The sequence below is a fragment of the Erythrolamprus reginae genome, chromosome 1, assembly GCF_031021105.1.
Source record: "Erythrolamprus reginae isolate rEryReg1 chromosome 1, rEryReg1.hap1, whole genome shotgun sequence".
Taxonomy (NCBI): Eukaryota; Metazoa; Chordata; class Lepidosauria; order Squamata; family Dipsadidae; genus Erythrolamprus; species Erythrolamprus reginae.
Window position 1 is genome coordinate 401,125,961 of NC_091950.1, and position 20,968 is coordinate 401,146,928.

A 20,968-nucleotide genomic window follows, 5' to 3' on the forward strand; every position below is an offset into this window, starting at 1 on the left:
TTGCTTTGACCATTTATCTAGTAAAGCTAAATCATTTACCATATTACAGACGCCTCCAGGAATATCAACCCTATACAAGTAGTGAACGGATGCCACGAGATCTGCATGTCTGCTAAACTGCCCAGAGTACTGGCTCCCAACCTTTTGGGCACCAGAGTCCAGTTCCATGGAGAGAGGTTTTCCCATGGACCAAAGGGGATGTGGTTTCACATGCTGCCTGCATCCCACAGATGGTGCTTTGTTTGTTTGTGCAGCCTGGTTTCTAGCATGCTGCACCCGGTGCTGGTCCACAAACCAGGGGGTTAGGAACTCCTGGTTTGGAGGATTTCCTTTTCCTGGTCTGATATAATGGTTCGGTGTGTCATCTCAGCATAATGTGAACCATGCTATTATGTTAAACAATATGATGTGCTTAGACGGTGCATATGTTCTATTCATAGCAGCTGGGTCTTCAGTGTATGACTCATGGCCATTTTCACTCACAATGGATCAATCCAGGTGTTCCAGGACTAATTCATACATTTCTGGAAGTGGAGGATCAGGAAACGGTTTGTGGTATTCTTGACTCAAATTATTTTAAGACTTTTACTTCCTGTTCTGGACAATCCACTTCTGAAAAAAACTGAACCAGCCCTGGGAATACAGAAAGAGGCTGTTTTCAGTGAGAAACATATAAACATAGAAGACTGACAGCAGAAAAAGACCTCATGGTCCATCTAGCCTGCCCTTATAATATTTTTTGTATTTTATCTTAGGATGGATATATGTTTATCCCAGGCATGTTTAAATTCAGTTACTGTGGATTTATCTACCACATCTGCTGGAAGTTTGTTCCAAGGATCTACTACTCTTTCAGTAAAATAATATTTTCTCATGTTGCTTTTGATCTTTTCCCCAACTAACTTCAGATTGTGCCCCCTTGTTCTAGTGTTCACTTTCCGATTAAAAACACTTCCCTCCTGAAACTTATTTAACCCTTTGACATATTTAAAAGTTTCGATGATGTCCCCCATTTTCCTTCTGTCCTCCAGACTATACAGATAATGTTTTGCCCATCTCCAGTAGTTTGTTAACCCAACAGTTAGGTTTAGCAAAGTGATGGCGAACCTTTTTTCCCTCAGGTGCCGAAAGAGTGTGTGCACGCACTATTTTGCATGTACAAGTGCCCACACCCATAATTCAATGCCTGGAGAGGGCGAAAACAGCTTCCCCTGTCCCCTGGAGGCCCTCTGGAGGCCGGAAATGGCCTGTTTCCCAACTTCTGGTGGGCCCAGTAGGCTCATGTTTCACCCTCCCCAGGCTCCAAAGGTTTCCCTGGAGCAGAGGGAGGGTAAAAACACCCTCCCCCTCCCCTGGAGGCTCTCTGGAAGACAAAAGTGCCCTTCCAGAGCCTCTGCACGAGCCAAAAACCAGCTGGCCGGCACACACACGCACATTGGAGCTGAGCTAGGGCAACGTCTCAAGTGCCAGCAGACATGGCTCTGCGGGCCACCTGTTATACCTGTGCACCAGTGCCATCACTGGTTTAGCATGTTGTGAAAACATAGTTATAAAGTCCTTAACCCTGAAATGTATGGTTTTTGAGAATCAGAAGAAATGTTAATTCTAACAAAGAACTCTTTGCTCAATGACAGTTTTGGCAAAGAAATGCAGGTGACAAAGCAGGTGAAACAACATTGATAGATGTTAAGTTTTCTAGCTGCCCATTTTTTACCATTCAGAATCCATTGCAAAGTATCCTTTTTGCAATTTTGGCTGTCCAAAAGAAAAAGACATGGAAACATAGAAACATAGAAGACTGATGGCAGAAAAAGACCTCAAGGTCCATCTAGTCTGCCCTTATACTATTTCCTGTATTTTATCTTACAATGGATATATGTTTATCCCAGCCATGTTTAAATTCAGTTACTGTGGATTTACCAACCACGTCTGCTGGAAGTTTGTTCCAAGGATCTACTACTCTCAGGGAAATAATATTTTCTCACGTTGCTTTTGATCTTTCCCCCAACTAACTTCAGATTGTGTCCCCTTGTTCTTGTGTTCACTTTCCTATTAAAAACACTTCCCTCCTGAACCTTATTTAACCCTTTAACATATTTAAATGTTTCGATCATGTCCCCCCTTTTCCTTCTGTCATCCAGACTATACAGATTGAGTTCATGAAGTCTTTCCTGATACGTTTTATGCTTATGACCTTCCACCATTTTTGTAGCCCGTCTTTGGACCTGTTCAATTTTGTCAATATTTTTTTGTAGGTGAGGTCTCCAGAACTGAACACAGTATTCCAAATGTGGTCTCACCAGTGCTCTATATAAGGGGATCCCAATCTCCCTCTTCCTGCTTGTTATATATACCTCTAGCTATGCAGCCAAGCATCCTACTTGCTTTTCCTACCGCCCGACCACACTGCTCACCCATTTTGAGACTGTCAGAAATCACTACCCCTAAATCCTTCTCTTCTGAAGTTTTTGCTAACACAGAACTGCCAATGCAATACTCGGATTGAGTTTTCTCTCTTTTTCCAGCTTGGCGCACCTATTGTAAAATTGCTCAATGTATATGTATGCATCGTGGGTGCCTTTTTACTGGTAAACAAATCTCTAATCCTGGGAAACAGGCTGCTGCCCTCTAAGTAGTTTGTCAATATTGGGTTGACAAAAATCAACATTGGCATGTTGCAACATGAAGAAGGACAAAGAATGGCCAACTCCCTTTTGCATTCTTCAGGCAAGGAAAAAAGAGTCCAAATGACACCTTCCAGCAAGAAATCAAAGGTGAAAACAATTCCTCAGTAGTCTTGATCATCAACAGAAGAAAATTATTGTGTTAACATGATGGTAAAATATTGCAAAAATAAGGACACATGACCATGTTCACATAAGATGCAACCAGTCAATCTCCAAAGCATTAGACATAATTCCTCACCCGTCAGGGTCCAAGAAAGACATATGGAATTACTTCTGAGTAATTTCCTTTATTTTTCCTCACTTTTAGACAAAAATCTTGTCAAACTGAACCAATCATCACTATAGATACAGTCTGGGAATCACTAGGGAAGAGCTTTCTTAACTATCTTTCTCCCTACAAAACCATCTGGGCTTCACTGCATCTTTGCCCTGTGGAGTGCAGTCCCTCCCTCTTGGGAATCCAGACTACATTCCACCACACTAGCACTCAATTGCATAACTATCATAATAACCAGATCTGCCTGGAGTACAAAGATTTTGTAGCTGAAGAATACTGGTGAGGTTTCATTTTGTAGCCGTGAAGCAAGCTATGGCTTGGCTGTTATGGCTAATCAGTATCTTGGAAAGATGTTTTATAACTGCCCGGCCTTGGCTATGACTTCTATACTGCTCAAAAAAAACCTTTAAATAACACAATATAACTCCAAGTAAATCAAACTTCTGTGAAATCAAACGATCTCCTTAGGAAGCAACACTGATTGACAATCAGTTTCACATGTTGTCAGCACATCCAACTTTGTTCAGAACAAAGTATTCAATGAGAATATTTCATTCATTCAGATCTAGGATGTGTTATTTGAGTGTTCCATTTTTTTTTTTGAGCAGTGTGTAATGCAGCCATTGCACGACACTCTTTATTTCTCTAGTTGAGGGTTTTTCAAATTGTTCTATGCAATAGTGAGGTCTAAAACACTTTGCATGTACAGAAGCATACCGGGTGGCTGGGCAGAGGCTCCCACTGCTGGTGCTATTGGTTCTTAGAACCGGTGCGAACTGGGAGCAACCCACTGCTGGTTCTATGGAATCCTAAGATCGGATATACAGTGATCCCTTGATTTTCGTGGGGGCTGCGTTCCCAGACTGCCCGCAAAAGTTGAATTTCCGCGAAGTAGAGTTGCAGAAGTAAAAACACAATTTTTGGCTATGGACAGCCAAAAACTACCCCCGTGCACCCTTTTCCAAGGCTGCGCAAGGAGCCGGGCTTGAAGTTGGGGGCGGGGAGCAATGAAAGCATGGAGGCCGGCAAAGATTGTTTTGAATGTTGGCCGCCCACCCCCCAGCACCTCCAGCACCCTCGCCGCTACCCCCCGCCCGATCCGCCCCTCTCACCAGCTTTCTTGGGACACAGATCCTCCTGCAGCAGCGCTGGTGGCTACGGCTTCTCGTCCTCCTCATTCGGCCGCTAGCCGCTCTGAGCGCTTTGAGAATGCTCACCCCGCCCCTCTCGCAGTCCCTTAGCTGAGAGCACTTTCATCCCAGCTGTCAGCAAGGGGCTGCAGGAGAGGCGGGGCAGGCGTTCTCACAGAGAGAGAGCAACAGACAGAGCAAGATAGAAAAGAGAGAGGGAGAGAGAAAGTAAGAAAGAGAGAGAGAGAGAGCAAGAGGGGGGGAGTGGAAGGTAGAGAGAGAGAAAGAAATGATAGAAAAAAGGAGAGAGAAAAGAGAAATGAGAAAATGATTGAAGCAGAGAATGACAGGAAAGAGAGAGAAAGAGAGAGAGAAGTGACTCTTGGTGATGACGTATGACGTCATCGGGTGGGAAAAAACGTGGTATAGAAAAAAAACCGTGGAGTATTTTTTAATTAATATTTTTGAAAAACCGTGGTATAGCCGTTTCGCGAAGGATCACTGTAATGGAGGGATCACTGTAATAAATTGTTGGTTTTAACCTCCCAAATAATTGGGAAATTCTACTTTTCATTTTTCTACATTAACTTTGCATTTAAAATAAACTGTTGGGATGGCATAGAGTCCTTTCTGAGTGTACCATTGTCCCATATTTTTCTTTATACGATTGTTGCAATAAAACTATATACAAGGAAAATGAATAAAGGATTGCACTAATATATAACATCATAATCCTAAAAAATGGCTACCGGTATAAAAAAGAAACTGAAAGCACCATACAGCAATTAAATTACAGTATCTTAACAGGAAGGAGAGGTAGTAATTCGGAGCACCCTTCGCTCCATATGTCTATGAAGATTCTCAATCATCCAAATCAGGGGTCTCCAACCTTGGCAACTTTAAGACTTCTGGACTTCAACTTCCAGAGTTCCTCTGAGGAACTCTGGGAGTTGAAGTCCAGAAGTCTTAAAATTGCCAAGGCTGGAGACCTATGATCCAGATCATGATTGCTCCAAATATGTTTTTCAAGAGGCAACTGGACTTTCCAGTTTTTCTTTGAAGACATTTCGCTTCTCATCCAAGAAGCTTCTTCACCTCTACCTGGATGGTGGGGAGATAGCTCTATACTGAAGAAGTATCAAATGGAATGAACTCCGTAGGTAGACGGTACATGATTAAGCACTGAGGCTCAGATGTAGAGGAAAATTTACTGGTGAAAAGACCTTCTGGTTTTGCATTCGACGTGGCAGTCACTTCTGGATGATAAAGATGGACAATAATACAGAAAACTCCAAGTTAAAGTGATAGCTGTAAGAAGGAGACACGTTTCCAATGGTGGGATTCAGCCAGTTCAGGTTGGTTTGGACAAACCGGTAATAAAAATTTTTTGAATCCCACCACTGCCTGGCCTTTTCTATATGAAGGTACAGCCAATTGCCACTGGAGAATAACACTTAATTTCTGTCTTCCTTCCTAGAATTTCTCTGACTGACTAGAAGGCACAACATCAATTTAGTGTCTTATGATCACTTCAAATCAAGAATCGGTGTGTCTCACCCATGTCACAATAAATTAACACTCAACATTGATGGTGCAAAACTTGATTGATGGTTGCTCGTATACAATTTTGGCTCAGGCCTTGTGTACCATGTTTGACTTTTCTGTAATCACTTTGGGAACAGGTTAAAAGCAAACTTGGAACACTACTTGGAACAGTACATAAGAAACATAGAAACATAGAAGTCTGACGGCAGAAAAAGACCTCATGGTCCATCTAGTCTGCCCTTATACTATTTTCTGTATTTTATCTTAGGATGGATATATGTTTATCCCAGGCATGTTTAAATTCAGTTACTGTGGATTTACCAACCACGTCTGCTGGAAGTTTCTTCCAAGGATCTACTACTCTTTCAGTAAAATAATATTTTCTCATGTTGCTTTTGATCTTTCCCCCAACTAACTTCAGTTTGTGTCCCCTTGTTCTTGTGTTCACTTTCCTATTAAAAACACTTCCCTCCTGGACCTTATTTAACCCTTTAATATATTTAAATGTTTCGATCATGTCCCCCCTTTTCCTTCTGTCCTCCAGACTATACGGATTGAGTTCATTAAGTCTTTCCTGATACGTTTTATGCTTAAGACCTTCCACCATTCTTGTAGCCCGTCTTGAATGGTGGAAGGTCTTAAGCATAAAACGTATCAGGAAAGACTTAATGAACTCAATCTGTATAAGAACATAAGTACATCAGAAGAGCCATGCTGAATCGGGCCAAAGCCCATAGAGTCCAGCATTCTGTGTCACACAGTGGCCCACCAATTGTCCATGGGGATCTTGAGCAGAAAGAGAAGGCAAGACCCTCCCTTTCCCTTGATCCCCAACAAAGGGTACTCAAGGGAATCCTGCCTGCCTCAACCAACATAGAGGCAACACTTGGACATCTGTTAAATTAAGAAGTTCTAGCCTTCTGGAGATTTTACTAGAAAAATGAGTGACAAACCCAGAGATAAATAGAAAATATCAGGCCCCAGCTTGATTGAGACTGACATCTTGACAGCCGAGCCACCTCAGTTGAACAGCCCATTTTCCAGTTTCTACCACTTCTAGCTTCTCTGGGTTGAATTTCCAGAATTGGTCATTTCGGAAGAAGTAGACAAAACCATCCTGATGTGTGATGGCACCATTTGCCAGAGCTGGGACCCCTCCCCAGTCTTTCAAGCTTCGGGGATAATAAGGTTCCACTTGGAGAGTCTCTTCGTTGACTACATAATACTTTGGTCCTTTGAAAAGCACCAGCTGATGGAGTGGCTGGAAGAACAGGGCAGTGTCAGGGTGGCGTGGGAGATCACCAGTAAGGCTGCACTTTCGGGGAAAACCAACTTCTAGGGAAGATCCTTTGTAGCGCCAGCATCGGCCACCTGTGGAAAGCAACAGAGGAAAGACTGTTGTAAGGAAACAAAGACTGTCGCTCATTAAATAGCAATAGAATTTATATACTGCTCCATAGTGTTTTACAGCACTCTCTGAGCGATTTATAATGCCATCATATTGCCCCCAATAACAAAAGGTGTTGGTTATTACCTATAAACTGCTACATGGCTCAGGGCCAGACTATTTAAGGGACCGTCCCCTGCCGCATACCTCCTAGAGACCAATAAGATCTCACAGGGTTGGCCTTCTCCGGGTCCCTTCGACCAAGCAATGTAGGTTGGTGGAACTGTGGGGGAGGGCTTTTTCTTTTTTCTTTTTAAATCCAATTTTATTCTGGAAAGTATCATTCATCCTGTGCTACCTCGTTTTCGAATCTTATCATCCGGATTTCAGATACAGTGGTACCTCATCTTACGAACGCCTCTTCTAACGAACTTTTCAAGATACGACCCCGGTGTTTAAGATTTTTTTGCCTCTTCTTCCAAACTATTTTCACCTTACGAACCCTGGGATGAAAGGGTTTCTTTTTTCCCCCTTTTTTGAAGAAAGAAAAGGGAGGGGCGTCTTGGAAGGGGAAAGACTGCATTAACAAAAGTAGGAGAACAGGGAGGGGCGGCTTGGAGGGGGAAAGACTGCATTTAAAAAAGTAGGAGAACAGCATGCTTGCAGGCACTGAAAGATTGTCTTGAAGAAAGAAAAGGGAGGGGCGGCTTGGAGGAGGAAAGACTTTGCAAAGAACAACGTGCTTGCAGAGGCACTGAAAGGGTGTCTTTTGAAGAAAGAAAAGGGAGGGGCGCCCCCCCTTGCCTTTCTTCCTTCCCACTCACCCTTTAGCCTAGCCTTGCTTCTTCCACCCGCCCCCTTTAGCTGCTCCTCCCTGCCCTCTGTTCGCCTCCCTTCTAAAGTTTGGGATTTTCCTGAAGGATTTGCACGCATTATTTGCTTTTACATTGATTCCTATGGGAAACATTGTTTCATCTTACAAACTTTTCACCTTACGAACCTCCTCCTGGAACCAATTAAGTTCGTATCATGAGATACCACTGTATTCTCCTTCGCCCTGATCTGAATTCAAAGTGCCATTAGCTATCTCAATTTCTCGTGGCTATTTGCTTTTTATCTACCAAAACTATGCCGTCGTGCTACAATCCATTTCTTATATTCTTAAGCTCATTCTTACTTCTTTTTTAAAGACCCTCATTTTATCAAAGTTGCCCTTAAAAAAAAGAAATTTCCAAGTTTACTTCTCTTTATATCCCAGGAAGGAAAGAAAAGATAACCATTCATATCTAATCTTAATCTAATTATAACAATATCAGTATACATAGGTGGAAGGGTTGTATTTTAAAGATTTTTTTTAAAAAAGTATTTCCCATTCGCTTCATTCCCTTCATTTCTTCCATTATACCAATACAGTGATCCCCCGATTATCGCGAGGGTTCCGTTCCAAGACCCCTCGCGATAATCGATTTTTCGCGATGTAGTGGTGCGGAAGTAAAAACACCATCTGCACATGCGCGCCCCTTTTTCCATGGCCGCGCATGCGCAGATGGTGTTTTTACTTCCGCACCTGGGAAGACCCAGCAGCTGAGGAGCCGCCTGCCTGCCCGCTTGTCCGCCGCTTTTCAGCTTGTCCGCCGCTTGTCCGCTTGTCTGGCCGCCGCTTTTCCGCCCGCCGCTTGTCTGCCGCTTTTCCGCTTGTCTGCTTGTCCGGCCGCCGCTTGTCCACCGCTCTGGGAGTTGAAGACCCAGGGAAGGTTCCTTCGGCCGCCCACCAGCTGATCTGCTCAGCAGCACAGTAGCAGCAAGGAGCCGAAGATGGGGTTTCCCCGTTGCCCATGCAAAGGGGAAACCCCATCTTCGGCTCCTCGCTGCTTCTGCGCTGCCGAGCAGATCAGCTGGTGGGCGGCCGAAGGAACCTTCCCTGGGTGCCGCCCGCCGCTCGAGAGCAAGAGGGGGAGAGATAGAGAAAGAGAGAGAAGGAAAGAAAGAGATGAGAGAGGGAGGAAGAGAGTGTGAGAGAGGAAGAAGCAAGGTAGAGAAAGAGAGAGAGAAAGAAAGATGAGAAAGGAAGGGAGTGACGTCATCGGGTGGAAAAATCGCGATATAGCGTTTCGCAAAGATCGAGATCGCGAAACTCGGGGGATCACTGTATATCATTTCTACTTTAACAAATCATAATCATTATATATCATATTATAAAGAAAAGTATCTTCCATTGAAAACCCCCCAAAATAGTAACATTTTCCCCTAATCTATATATCTTCCACTGTCGTTCTTAGTGTAATAGGGGAGGGCCTTTTCTGTGGCTGCTCTGGCACTATGGAACTAACTCCCCCCCCCCCGATGTCCGTACTGCCCCCAGCCTACTGGCCTTCTGCAAGACCACAAAGACCTGGCTTTGGTGGCAGGCCTGGGGGCCATGAATTGACATCAATCATGGCCAAATTGTGTTGAATGATATTTATTTATTTATTTATTTATTTATTTATTTATTTATTTATTTATTTATTTATTTATTTATTTATTTATTTATTTATTTATTTATTTATTAGATTTATATGCCACCCCTCTCCGTAGACTCGGGGCGGCTAACAACGGTAGTAAACAGCATATAACAAATCTAATGTTTACAATAATTTAAAAATCCTTATTTAAAACCAAACATACACACAAATATACCATGCATAAATTGTATAGGCCTAGAGGGAAAAGGGTAGTTCAGTTCCCCCAAGCCTGACGACAGAGGTGGGCTTTAAGGGGCTTACGAAAGGCAAGGAGGGTGGGGACAATTCTGATCTCCAGGGGGAGCTGGTTCCAGAGGGTCAGGGCCGCCACAGAGAAGGCTCTTCCCCTGGGTCCCGCCAGACGACATTTTTTTAGTTGACAGGACCCGAAGAAGACCGACTCTGTGGGACCTAACATGCATGAATGTTGATTGGATAGTCAAAGTGTGGATTTTTAACTGGGGTTTTATAGTTTTAGACTTTTCTCTTTGACTTTTTCAAAATTGTATTTGTATTTTTTTTTATGTTATTGTAAGCTGCTCTTGCAGAAGGCAAGGAGGGTGGGGACAGTTCGAATCTCCGGAGGGAGTTAATTCCAGAGGGCCGGGGCCACCACAGAGAAGGCTCTTTCCCTAGATCCTGCCAGATGACATTGTCTGGTCGACGGGACCCGGAGAAGGCCAACTCTGTGGGACCTAATCGACCGCTGGGATTTATACATCAGAAGGCGGTCCCATAAGTATTCTGATTCGATGCCATGTAGGGCTTTGTAGGTCTAAATGCTGTAGCTGTTGCTATAATTGTCACAAGTAATAAAGCAACGAACTGCGCTAATGGATGTACACTTACATGTGAGCCAGAGAAAGTTTAATCAGTAAGGAGAACCCCCCAGCTTACATCTATAACCGAGCCTGGAAATATGACTATAATTCCATCAGTTCTGGCAATCATTAAGGGGGTCACCATGGCTTTATTGCCTTTATTGCAGCAGCCATTAAACAAATGCCACAATCGTTAAACAAACCTTTTCAGCCAATGGGCATATTGTCATTATTTTTGCAGGAAATCAGAAGTAAAAGTTGGTTTTCAGGGGGGGGAAATGCTGCAAATCATAATCACATGAAAATGGGTCATTGCAAAGGGATGAAAATGTGGGCCAAGCAGCCAAAATGTGATTAAATGACCACGAAGGGAGGACACTGTCAGAACTTTGAAACTGGGTCATAAGTAGCTCTGGGGAGGTCCATCACAACTTTGACCTGTCACTAACTGTTCTGCCAGGCTCTCTGGTATGAGCCTCCTGAAAATTCAAGGGTACAAATTTCAGACTCACACCCGTTTGAAAATTCAAAACAATGTTCTTTATCACAAAATTCAAAATAAACTAAGCACTCTTTTTGTATTGCAAAGAGCACTCATCCCAAAACAACCTGTTAGTCTGTACAATTCCCTTAATCAGTCCTTAAGCACTTAACTTGCAGCTGTGAAGAAATGACACAGCCCTTCTTCTTCCACGAAGTGAAACACACACACACTTTGCTCTGCTTTGGTTTCAAAGTCGTGAAAAATCAATAAACAAAAGTCCGGAGACAGCAAGGCAGTCCTGAAGCACAATGATCAGATAATCTTCCACAACGGCCAAACCCACACGCTGCCTATTTATATCAGCAGCACTAATTACTGGAACCCCACCCAAACAAGTTCAGGTTCGAGTTCGGTGTTCGGCCAAACACTGCCAAACACCGATGCCCGGGAGGACAGTGGGAAATTCCACAAGAGGATTCTGGGGGCAGGGCTTTGATGTCACGGAGACTACTTCCTGGCAGGTCGAAACGGGGAAGATGGAGTCTCTGTGACGTCAAAGCCCCGCCCCCGGAATCCCCTTGTGGGATTTCCCACCTCCTTTTGCTTGCAGCGCTGCAAGCAAGAGGTGGGAAATCCCACGATGGGATTCCCCACTTTACTCCCGGGCGGCAGCGTTTCGCGGTGTTCAGCCAAATGCCAAACCCGAACTTTGCCCGAATTTCATGCTGAATCCGAACTTTACCCGAACTTTAAAAAAAAGTTTTAAAAAGCGCTGCTGCTGTTTGGATTTGGGTTTGGGTAAAGTTCGGGTTCGGGTTCGGCGAACTCACCCAAACTTCATGGCAAAGTTCGGGTGAGTTCGCCGAACCCGAACTTCCTGAAGTTCGCCCAACACTACTCATAAGTTGAGAGCTACCTCTAATGTGAGCATTCTCACCTTCCTGAATGGATCTGGCTAGCCAAGAGATTACACGGAAAGCTGGATTGAGTGAGAGAGGCCTGGCTGGATTCTTCGTGTATTCATGTTGTGGTTCAGCCTGAGTCAGATGAAAGACCAGCTGCATCTCTGCTGGCTCCATGCCCGGGGGAGGATGAGAGCGGAGAGGAAAGTGACGAGGAAAAAAGGCCTGGGAGCCCTGGGGAGGGGCTCTCTCAAGCCAGTAGCTTGGATTCTCTGGAGTCATTGGATGATGAAGCACAAGCTATCATTAGTATGCGACAGAGACGCATAGATCAAAGGAGGAATCAATTGAAGAAATATTATCAGCATTGAATGAGGAACAACACCAGGGGGTTGGGTGTGGTCCTCATTAGCAGGGAAGGGTTTATAAGGCAGGCAAACTCTTTCGGCAGTGTGGAGTGTTATCAGAGTGGAGTTGCTGTTATCTGCATTGTCTCAGCGTTTCTGTTCCTGGCTCGTGGCCCAGCAGTCTTGAAGACCCGTGGGAGGTGTATGTCTGTAATCTCAACAGCCTCGTCTTGGCATTAAGGATCCTGTGTTTCTGTATGAACAATTGCCTTCGTGTATCTATTTGGAGTTCCAGTGTTTTCCTGATTTGTAAGGACATTTTCTGTTGGCTTCTTTTCTTTTTACCATTATAAAACTGTGTTTGGATTCTACCGGTGTGTCTGGCTTATCTTTTTGGGTTGGTCATAGCTTCCGGAGTGACCCAGACAGAACAGTTCATAACATCTCTTCCAACTTTACTTTTTTAAGTGTACGGGAATTGTTACCTTTATTGAAATGGGCTGCCCACAAGTGTGTTATTCATGATCGAGTGATAGCTGTGGCAGGGCCCATATTCTACATGTGGGGAAATCTTGATATTAATCCAGCAATTTTCTCTTTTATGCAGCAACAGAGTAGCGTTCAAACAATATAATCATTCCTGGCAGTATTTCAACCCTGAAAAAATGGGTCATCGCAGCTAAGCTGAGAACTACCTTTAAATCGGAGACGGAATTAAAGTAGAATAGTCAAATGTTTTTTCACAGAGAACCAGCAGAGGGCAGCAATGTTTATGTGGTGATTTTTTTTTCCTAGCTGGAGAATAAAAGCAGGTCAGTGGAGAAAGACCTTTAAAAAAGTTCCTGTCTGTTTTTATTGTTGTTGTTGCATTTTTAATTTGTATATAATATAAAATACAAAAATAAATAGCAGGAAAAATAGGGAAGGGAAAGGGGAAGGGAAGAGTGCAGAAAAGGAGGGGAAAAGAAAGAAAAGGCATTGACTTCTGAATCCCTTTGGTGCAATATAATAATATGCTAACATCAGCAGTGGGTTGTTCCTGGTTTGGACCAGTTTTTAGAACCAGTAGCAGCGGCAGTGGGAGGCTCCGCCCACGCACCCAGGGTGGTCCGCCCACCTGCCCGGGACATTTCTACACATCCACAGAAGCATCCTGCAGCATGAAGCACATGTGTGAATTGATAGCAAATGAATTCAGAACCCACCACTGAGTAACAACCAACTTCAACTTTTTACTTTTATGTAGTAGTATAAACTAGCCAAAAATCTATCCAATCGGTAAAATCTAAAATTAAAGATTCATTTTTTTCCTACCTCAAGCACAAAGTCCAGGAGTGGTTTCCAAGTAGAAACAAAGTACTTATGGTGGGTTTCTTTCTTTCTTTTCTTTTCTTTTTTTGGTCAAAGTAGTCAATTTATCCCCCTTTGCTAACCCAATTAAATTTTACAGAATCTTCCTGCCTGGGGAACAACTAAATGCAAGTAAACCAGTTCAAGGCAAACCGCAAACCCATAAGGCTTCCTACTTACCGTATTTTTCAGAGTATAAGATGCACCTAAAAACCGGGTGAAAACTTGGGTGCATCTTATACACCAAATGTAGCCCCAGCCAGCCACCCCCATATTTTAGCCTCTTGTCTCCCAGCAATTCACCTCCTTACAGCAAACAGCGGTTAAGCCAAGTGACTGATTATCAGCTTCCCGGCCCTCGGCTGATTGAAGTTGCAGGCAGGCCATGTGGTAAAACTGAAAGTGAAACTAAAACTGCAAGGAGGCAAATTGCTGGGAGGCAGAATTTTATTTTCTTATGCTCATCAGACTGTTGAAATGGGATGCAAAGAAGTAAGTCAATAACTATAAATGTCTGTAGAATGTTCAAATTATTAAACTTATTTTAAAAGACTGCTTTATTATTGCTCTAGACAGCTCAACAAAATGAAGACAGTTTTTAAGATTAATGCTTGATCTGAAGCAGCCCAGTGCTTTTGTATCTCCTTTTAAATAGCAGTTCTGACACAACAGTAACTATTAATTAGTTTAACAACTGTAGCAAATCGTTTAACAATCATAGTAAAATGGTTGTAAAAATCAGGTCTGGTCAGGTGATGGCTTGTTTAATGACTGCACTGCTTAGCAACTGAAACAATAACCAAGGGATTGGTGCAGTAGCTTAGAGGTGGAGCATTGGAGTAACGTTTTGCCGAAGCTATCCCACCCAGATAGCTAACCAGCCTGCCTCAGACCAGCATATCAGGAACCTTTGTCTTAAAGATAATTGAAAACACATACTGCAGAATTTCTTAGGAAAATATTTACTTCTTTTGTAGCAAACCTACATCAACACTCTCGAAAACGTCCAAAGATACTTCACCAGAAGAGCCCTCCACTCCTCCACTCGAAACAGAATACCCTACGAAAATAGACTAACTATCCTGGGCCTTGAAAGCCTAGAACTACGGCGTCTAAAACACGATCTAAGTATTGCCCACAAGATCATACGCTGCAACGTCCTTCCGGTCAACGACTACTTTAGCTTCAACAGCAACAACACAAGAGCACACAACAGATTCAAACTTAATATCAATCGCTCCAAACTTGACTGCAAAAAATACGACTTCAACAATCGAGTTGTCGAAGCGTGGAACTCATTACCGGACTCAATAGTGTCAACCCCCAATCCCCTACACTTCTCCATTAAACTCTCCACGATTGACCTCTCCCGATTCCTCAGAGGCCAGTAAGGGGCGTATATAAGTGCACTGATGTGCCTATCGTCCCCTGTCCAATTCTCTTTTCTTACCTCTTTTATCTTATATATTCTCTCCTCTATATATATTATCTTCCTATCCACTTCCCTTCTTTTTACTTCCTATCTTTATATATATATTCCTAATGTATATTCTCTCTCATATGTATTGTATATTGGACAAAGAATAAATAAATAATAATAAATAAAGCTATTTACACTGTAGCTATCTCTCTAGCAGTTACTATACAATGTGCTCACAATTCTCTATCTACTATTCTCATTTACAATATTCAGTTACAAGTCTTCAGCCACCACAAACCACACTAATTAGCAAGCCACTCTAAACCATACTAAGCCACAATACCTCTTCAAGTCAAGCCACAAGCCAAACCACACCTAGGCAAAGATGCATTATGTACATATAATTTTGTCAGCCAATCAGATTCCATTACAATCTGCATATTCACCATGACTAAGCGGTTTTACATTGTTGAAGTCATTACAATTCTTCTCTCTGCAATTTGGAATATTGCATCAGGTAGGCCCCGATCCTGACATGGAGCTCTTGCTTCACAATCAGGAGGCTGTGAGTTCGATCCTAGGTAGTGGCAGATATTTCTTTCTATGGGCACAACGAGTAAATATCAGCTGCAAAGTCTGCATTGGCGACAGGAAGGGCATCCAGCTGGTAAACACTTAGCTCCATTCAGATGCCCCGACTCCACCCTGATGCAAGGGATTATGAGTCCATTGTTCATCAAGAGAACAAAAAAAAATGTACAGGGTTTGCAATCCCCCATCGCTTACCCAGACTGCCCTTTGGAATTCTCCAATGTCATAAAAAAAAAAAATCAACAGCATCTTCCATTGATTAAGAATGGGTTTTTGAAATATACCAAGCACACTTTCTCAACAATTCTGAGAACAATTTGAAAAGATGCGCTGTAAATTTTTATAGCCAAATTGTAAATGGAAAGGTGGAGGTTGAAAGATTATATTTTAGCTACAGCCTCTGGGCAATGATGCAGCTGAAATTAGATCATTAGATCTCTCCCCCCTGATCAATGAATATTTTTGGCGTGATCTATTGAGTGGAGAATAATTGAATGTTTTAAAGCGTTTTAGGATTTTTAAAAAGTTTTTAAATTATATTAATTGGATCAATTGTATTACTATGTTTTCCAATAAATAGATAGATGATAGGTAGGTAGGTAGGTAGGTAGATGGTAGGTAGATAGATAGATAGATAGATAGATAGATAAGGTCTGATTTGATATCCACAACCAAATGAACCTACCAGCGGAGGGTTGCCTGCCACAGGCGCTACCAGTGCACTCCTTGCGCAGAAGCAAAAAATTGGTGAAAATTACCGAAATCTCGCTTGTGCAAGTGTCCTCACAAAAGATTTGGCTTTAAGAGCATGCACAAAAGACCAAATCTCTTGTGCGCACGCATCCCAGAATTTACTACCATTCTATAGAGTGGCCCACACCGGAAGCAGCCCATCACTGAACCTACCTTTAAAAAAGTAGAATTTCATGTCTTGCTCCAAGAAGGCTGTCGCATCAATGGCAGAAGGAAGACCAGGCCATTTGGCTTGGAGAAGATACGGACCCACAGCATAGTTTCCTTTCGATACAATCCAGTAATACTTGCCTTTAAAGATGTACAGATTACCTTCCATATCTATATAAAATAAAATGCAAATGCCTTGAAATGTTTTAATCAAAAACATAATCATTACTGATCCGTTGATCAATACAAATATGCATTGACTGGAATTCTGCTATATATTTTTTATTTAAGTGTACAACTTGCCGTATCTCCCAAGAATAGCATCCAAGGCAAATAACAATAGCATAATAATAAAGACACAACAAAATTATAATTGTAATGAAATCAAGATTATAGCAAAACCTAATCAACACTGAACCAGAGCCAAAGAAATTTGGGTTTATATCTCCCCCCCCCTTGCTGCTGACTAGATAACAGGAGCAGTGAAGGGCTGCTCGTCTTTGGCGCCACTGGTGTGCCCTCCAAGGCCAGCGTTGGCACGCATATGTGTCTGGCTTTCACACACACACCCATCAGGGTGTGATTTGGCTTCTGCGCATGCACAGCAAGCGAAATCTCATATGGGGCACACAAGTGCGATTTCGGCAATTTTCGGTGATATTTTTGCTTACGCATGGGCAGAAACAAAAAAATTGGCGAAAATTGCCAAAACCTCATTCTTACAAGCGCACTCGCACGAGATTTCACTTGTTGAGCATGTGCAGAAAGCAGGAGGTTTTCAAATTAATCTCCCCACTTCTCCGCCGCCATTGTGAAGATTTAAAAAAAAGATCAGGTAAGGAACAACTATGGGCTTCTGAGAGAGAAAAAAGATAAAACCAAATGTTTGCATAAATAAAATCTATTAAAACTTTCAGAAATTTTCCGAACTTCCAGTTTGCCCGTTGGGTGGTTTTTTGCAGCCCAAGGCTTCATGTGTGCTGGAGCTCACGTAGGGCAATTTACCCTCCGATATGGCTCTGCATGCCACCTGTGGCATGCGTGCCGCAGTTTCACCATCACAGTTATAATGGATCCACCAAAAGGTATTTACAACCAGGCCAGATTCTGAACTTCCATGGTCATATAATTGCAATGTACAGTATATGAGTCTGCGGAGTGATTGCTCTCTACATGGGGCTACCTTTGAAAAGTGTTCGGAAACTTCAGATCGTGCAGAATGCAGCTGCGAGAGCAATCATGGGCTTCCCCAGGTATGCCCATGTTACACCAACACTCCGCAGTCTGCATTGGTTGCCGATCAGTTTCCAGTCACAATTCAAAGTGTTGGTTATGACCTATAAAGCCCTTCATGGCATCAGACCAGAATACATCTGCCGCACGAATCCCAGAGACCGGTTAGGTCCCACAGAGTCGGTCTTCTTCAGGTCCCGTCAACTAAACAATGTCGTCTGGCGGGACCCAGGGGAAAAGCCTTCTGTGTGGCGGCCCTGACCCTCTGGAACCAGCTCCCCCCGGAGATCAGAATTGCCCCCACCCTCCTTGCCTTTCGTAAGCTCCTTAAAACCCACCTCTGTTGTCAGGCTTGGGGGAACTGAACTACCCTTTACCCCTAGGCTTATACAATTTATGCATGGTATGTTTGTCTGTATGTCTGATTTTAATAAGGGTTTTTTAATTATTTTAAACATTAGATTTGTTACATGCTGTTTATTACTGTTGTTAGCCGCCCCGAGACTACGGAGAGGGGTGGCATACAAATCAAATCAAATCAAATCAAATCAAATAAAGAAATAAAGAAATAAAGAAATAAAGAAATAAAGAAATAAAGAAATAAAGAAATAAAGAAATAAAGAAATAAAGAAATAAAGAAATAAAGAAATAAAGAAATAAAGAAATAAAGAAATAAAGAAATAAAGAAATAAAGAAATAAAGAAATAAAGAAATAAAGAAATAAAGAAATAAAGAAATAAAGAAATAAAGAAATAAAGAAATAAAGAAATAAAGAAATAAAGAAATAAACAAACAAACAAACAAACAAACAAACAAACAAACAAGAGTCTGCGGAGAGGGGCGGCATATAAATCCAATAAATCTAAATCTAATGTCCCATGGTCATATAATTGCAATTAATCGAGTTTTAGACCAATACTGGACTATATGTCTGCTTTCGGCAAAAACTGCCTAGAGCAGTGATGGTGAACCTATGGCACGGGTACCACAGGTGGCAGTCCGAGCCATATCTGCTGGCATGCAAGCCATTGCCCTAGCTCAATTCCAACATGCATGTGTATGCTGGCCATCTGAGAACCTCCAGGGGGATTGGGGAGGGTGTTTTCATCCTCCCCTGACTCCAGGGAAGCCTTTGGAGCCTGGGGAGGACAGAACACCAGCCTACTGGGCCCACCAGAAGTTGGGAAAAAGGCCATTTCTGGACTCCGGGTGGAGGGGGAAGCTGTTTTCACCCTTCCCAGGCATTGAATTATGGGTGTGGGTACTCACACCCGCACTCTCGGCACCCAAGGGAAAAAAGGTTCACCATCCCTGACCTAGAGCAAACAATGATCATGACATTTGTTTAACTATTGCTATTTTTTTTCTCTCTTAATAACCCTGTAATCCTTTCCCTCGGGGTGGAGTCAGGGTGACTGAATGTAGGTGAGCGTTTTTTGGCTGGATGCCCTTCCTGACACCTATGAGGATTTCGCAGCAGAACTCTCTAGAGAAAATGTGCTACAATACCCAAGTTTATTCATTCTTACCTACAGTTAAGGCATCAAAAAACGACATGCAGTAATGGAACCTGAAATTTGTCTCTTGATTCTGCTCCCTGTGTTCAAGGTACTGCTTCCCATCCTGGAAGCGAGCAAATAATTTTCCTGGAAGCTGGACTATCGGGCCTCGGGATGGTTTTCCTGTTCGAAAGAAAAGACAACAATCAGAAGCTCAAACCAAGATCTGTATGTATTGTGTTAACAAAGCAGGAGAGTTCAATCAACAACTCTATTTACTGTGCCATATTTTTTGGAATATAAGTCACACCTTTTTACACACCCACCCAAAAGAGGGTGAAAACTTGGGTGCATCTTATATACTGAATGTAGCCCCACTCACCCAACCACCTCCCTCCTTTAGCCTCTGCCTCCCAGCAATTCACCTCCTTGCAGCAAACAGAACAGAGCCTGTTAAGCTAAGAAACTCATTATCAGCTTCCTGACTCTCAGCTGACTGAGGCTGCAAGGCAAGCCACATGCTAAAATGCACTTATCCGCACTTTTTCTAGATTAGATTAGATTAGATTTATTGGATTTATATGCCGCCCCTCTCCGCAGACTCGGGGCGGCTCACAACAATGGCAAAAACAGTACATAGTAACAAATCTAATACTTAGTAATCTAAATTACAGTTTTAGGTTAAAAAAATCATAAAAACAACCCCAATATATATATAAAAAAACAAGCACACAATCAACCATACACCAAAACAACATGGGCAAGGGGGAGATATTTCAATTCCCCCATGCCTGACGGCAGAGGTGGGTTTTAAGAAGTTTACAAAAGGCAAGGAGGGTGGGGGCAATCCTAATCTCTGGGGGGAAATGGTTCCAGAGGGTTGGAGCCACCACAGAGAAGGCTCTTCCCCTGGGTCCCGCCAGACGACATTGTTTAGTCGACGGGACCCGGAGAAGGTCAACTCTGTGGGACCTAACCGGTCGCTGGGATTCGTGTGGCAGAAGGCGGTCCCGGAGATATTCTGGTCTGGTGCCATGAAGAGTAGAGGTCTCCAACCTTGGCAACTTTAAGATTTGTGGACTTCAGCTCCAAGAATCTGCCATGGTTGGAGACCCCTGTTCTAGATCTCATTCACTTCAACTGGTTCCAAAACTGCAGTCACGCAGACTTTACCTTGAGAATGTTTTACTCTTGAAAAATTAAGTTCTATTTACCGTATAAATTCTGAATGGCAAGAACGTCATCCCAGTTCAAGACAAATCCCTTGCCCAGTTTCTTGTAGTAGGGGGACATAAGAGCATTGGACACGGGGGAATGTTCCAGGCCCAGCGTATGTCCAATTTCATGTGCCATCACCACAAAGAGGTTACGGCCTTTCCCACTGTCCAGGGACCATCTCTCGTCATTGTCAAAATGGGCCTCGCCACGGCGTGGGAAGAAGGCATGTGCCAGAGCACCCCCTAAGGAAAGAGAAAGAGAAATCAGATCCCAGATCAATTTAGAAACATAGAAGACTGACGGCAGAAAAAGACCTCATGGTCCATCTAGTCTGCCCTTATACTATTTCCTGTATTTTATCTTACAATGGATATATGTTTATCCCAGGCATGTTTAAATTCAGTTACTGTGGATTTACCAACCATGTCTGCTGGAAGTTTGTTCCAAGGATCTACTACTCTTTCAGTAAAATAATATTTTCTCATGTTGCCTTTGATCTTTTCCCCAACTAACTTCAGATTGTGTCCCCTTGTTCTTGTGTTCACTTTCCTATTAAAAACACTTCCCTCCTGAACCTTATTTAACCCTTTAACATATTTAAATGTTTCGATCATGTCCCCCCTTTTCCTTCTGTCCTCCAGACTATACAGATTGAGTTCATTAAGTCTTT

The 20,968-nt window shown here is 42.8% G+C and overlaps 1 protein-coding gene across 1 annotated transcript in view; it reads right to left on the reverse strand.

Moving 5' to 3' along the window:
• Positions 1–6,241: 6,241 nt before the first annotated feature.
• MMP28 (matrix metallopeptidase 28) overlaps positions 6,242–20,968 on the reverse strand; it is a 61,006-nt gene continuing 46,279 nt past the window's right edge. Inside the window, exons 5-8 of the mRNA XM_070742283.1 lie at positions 20,295–20,540; positions 19,111–19,263; positions 16,352–16,519; positions 6,242–7,010 (exon numbers count right to left, since the gene is read on the reverse strand). Of these exons, the coding sequence (XP_070598384.1) occupies positions 6,613–7,010; positions 16,352–16,519; positions 19,111–19,263; positions 20,295–20,540 (965 nt within the window). The 3' untranslated portion in view covers positions 6,242–6,612. The remainder of the gene's footprint in view (positions 7,011–16,351; positions 16,520–19,110; positions 19,264–20,294; positions 20,541–20,968) is intronic.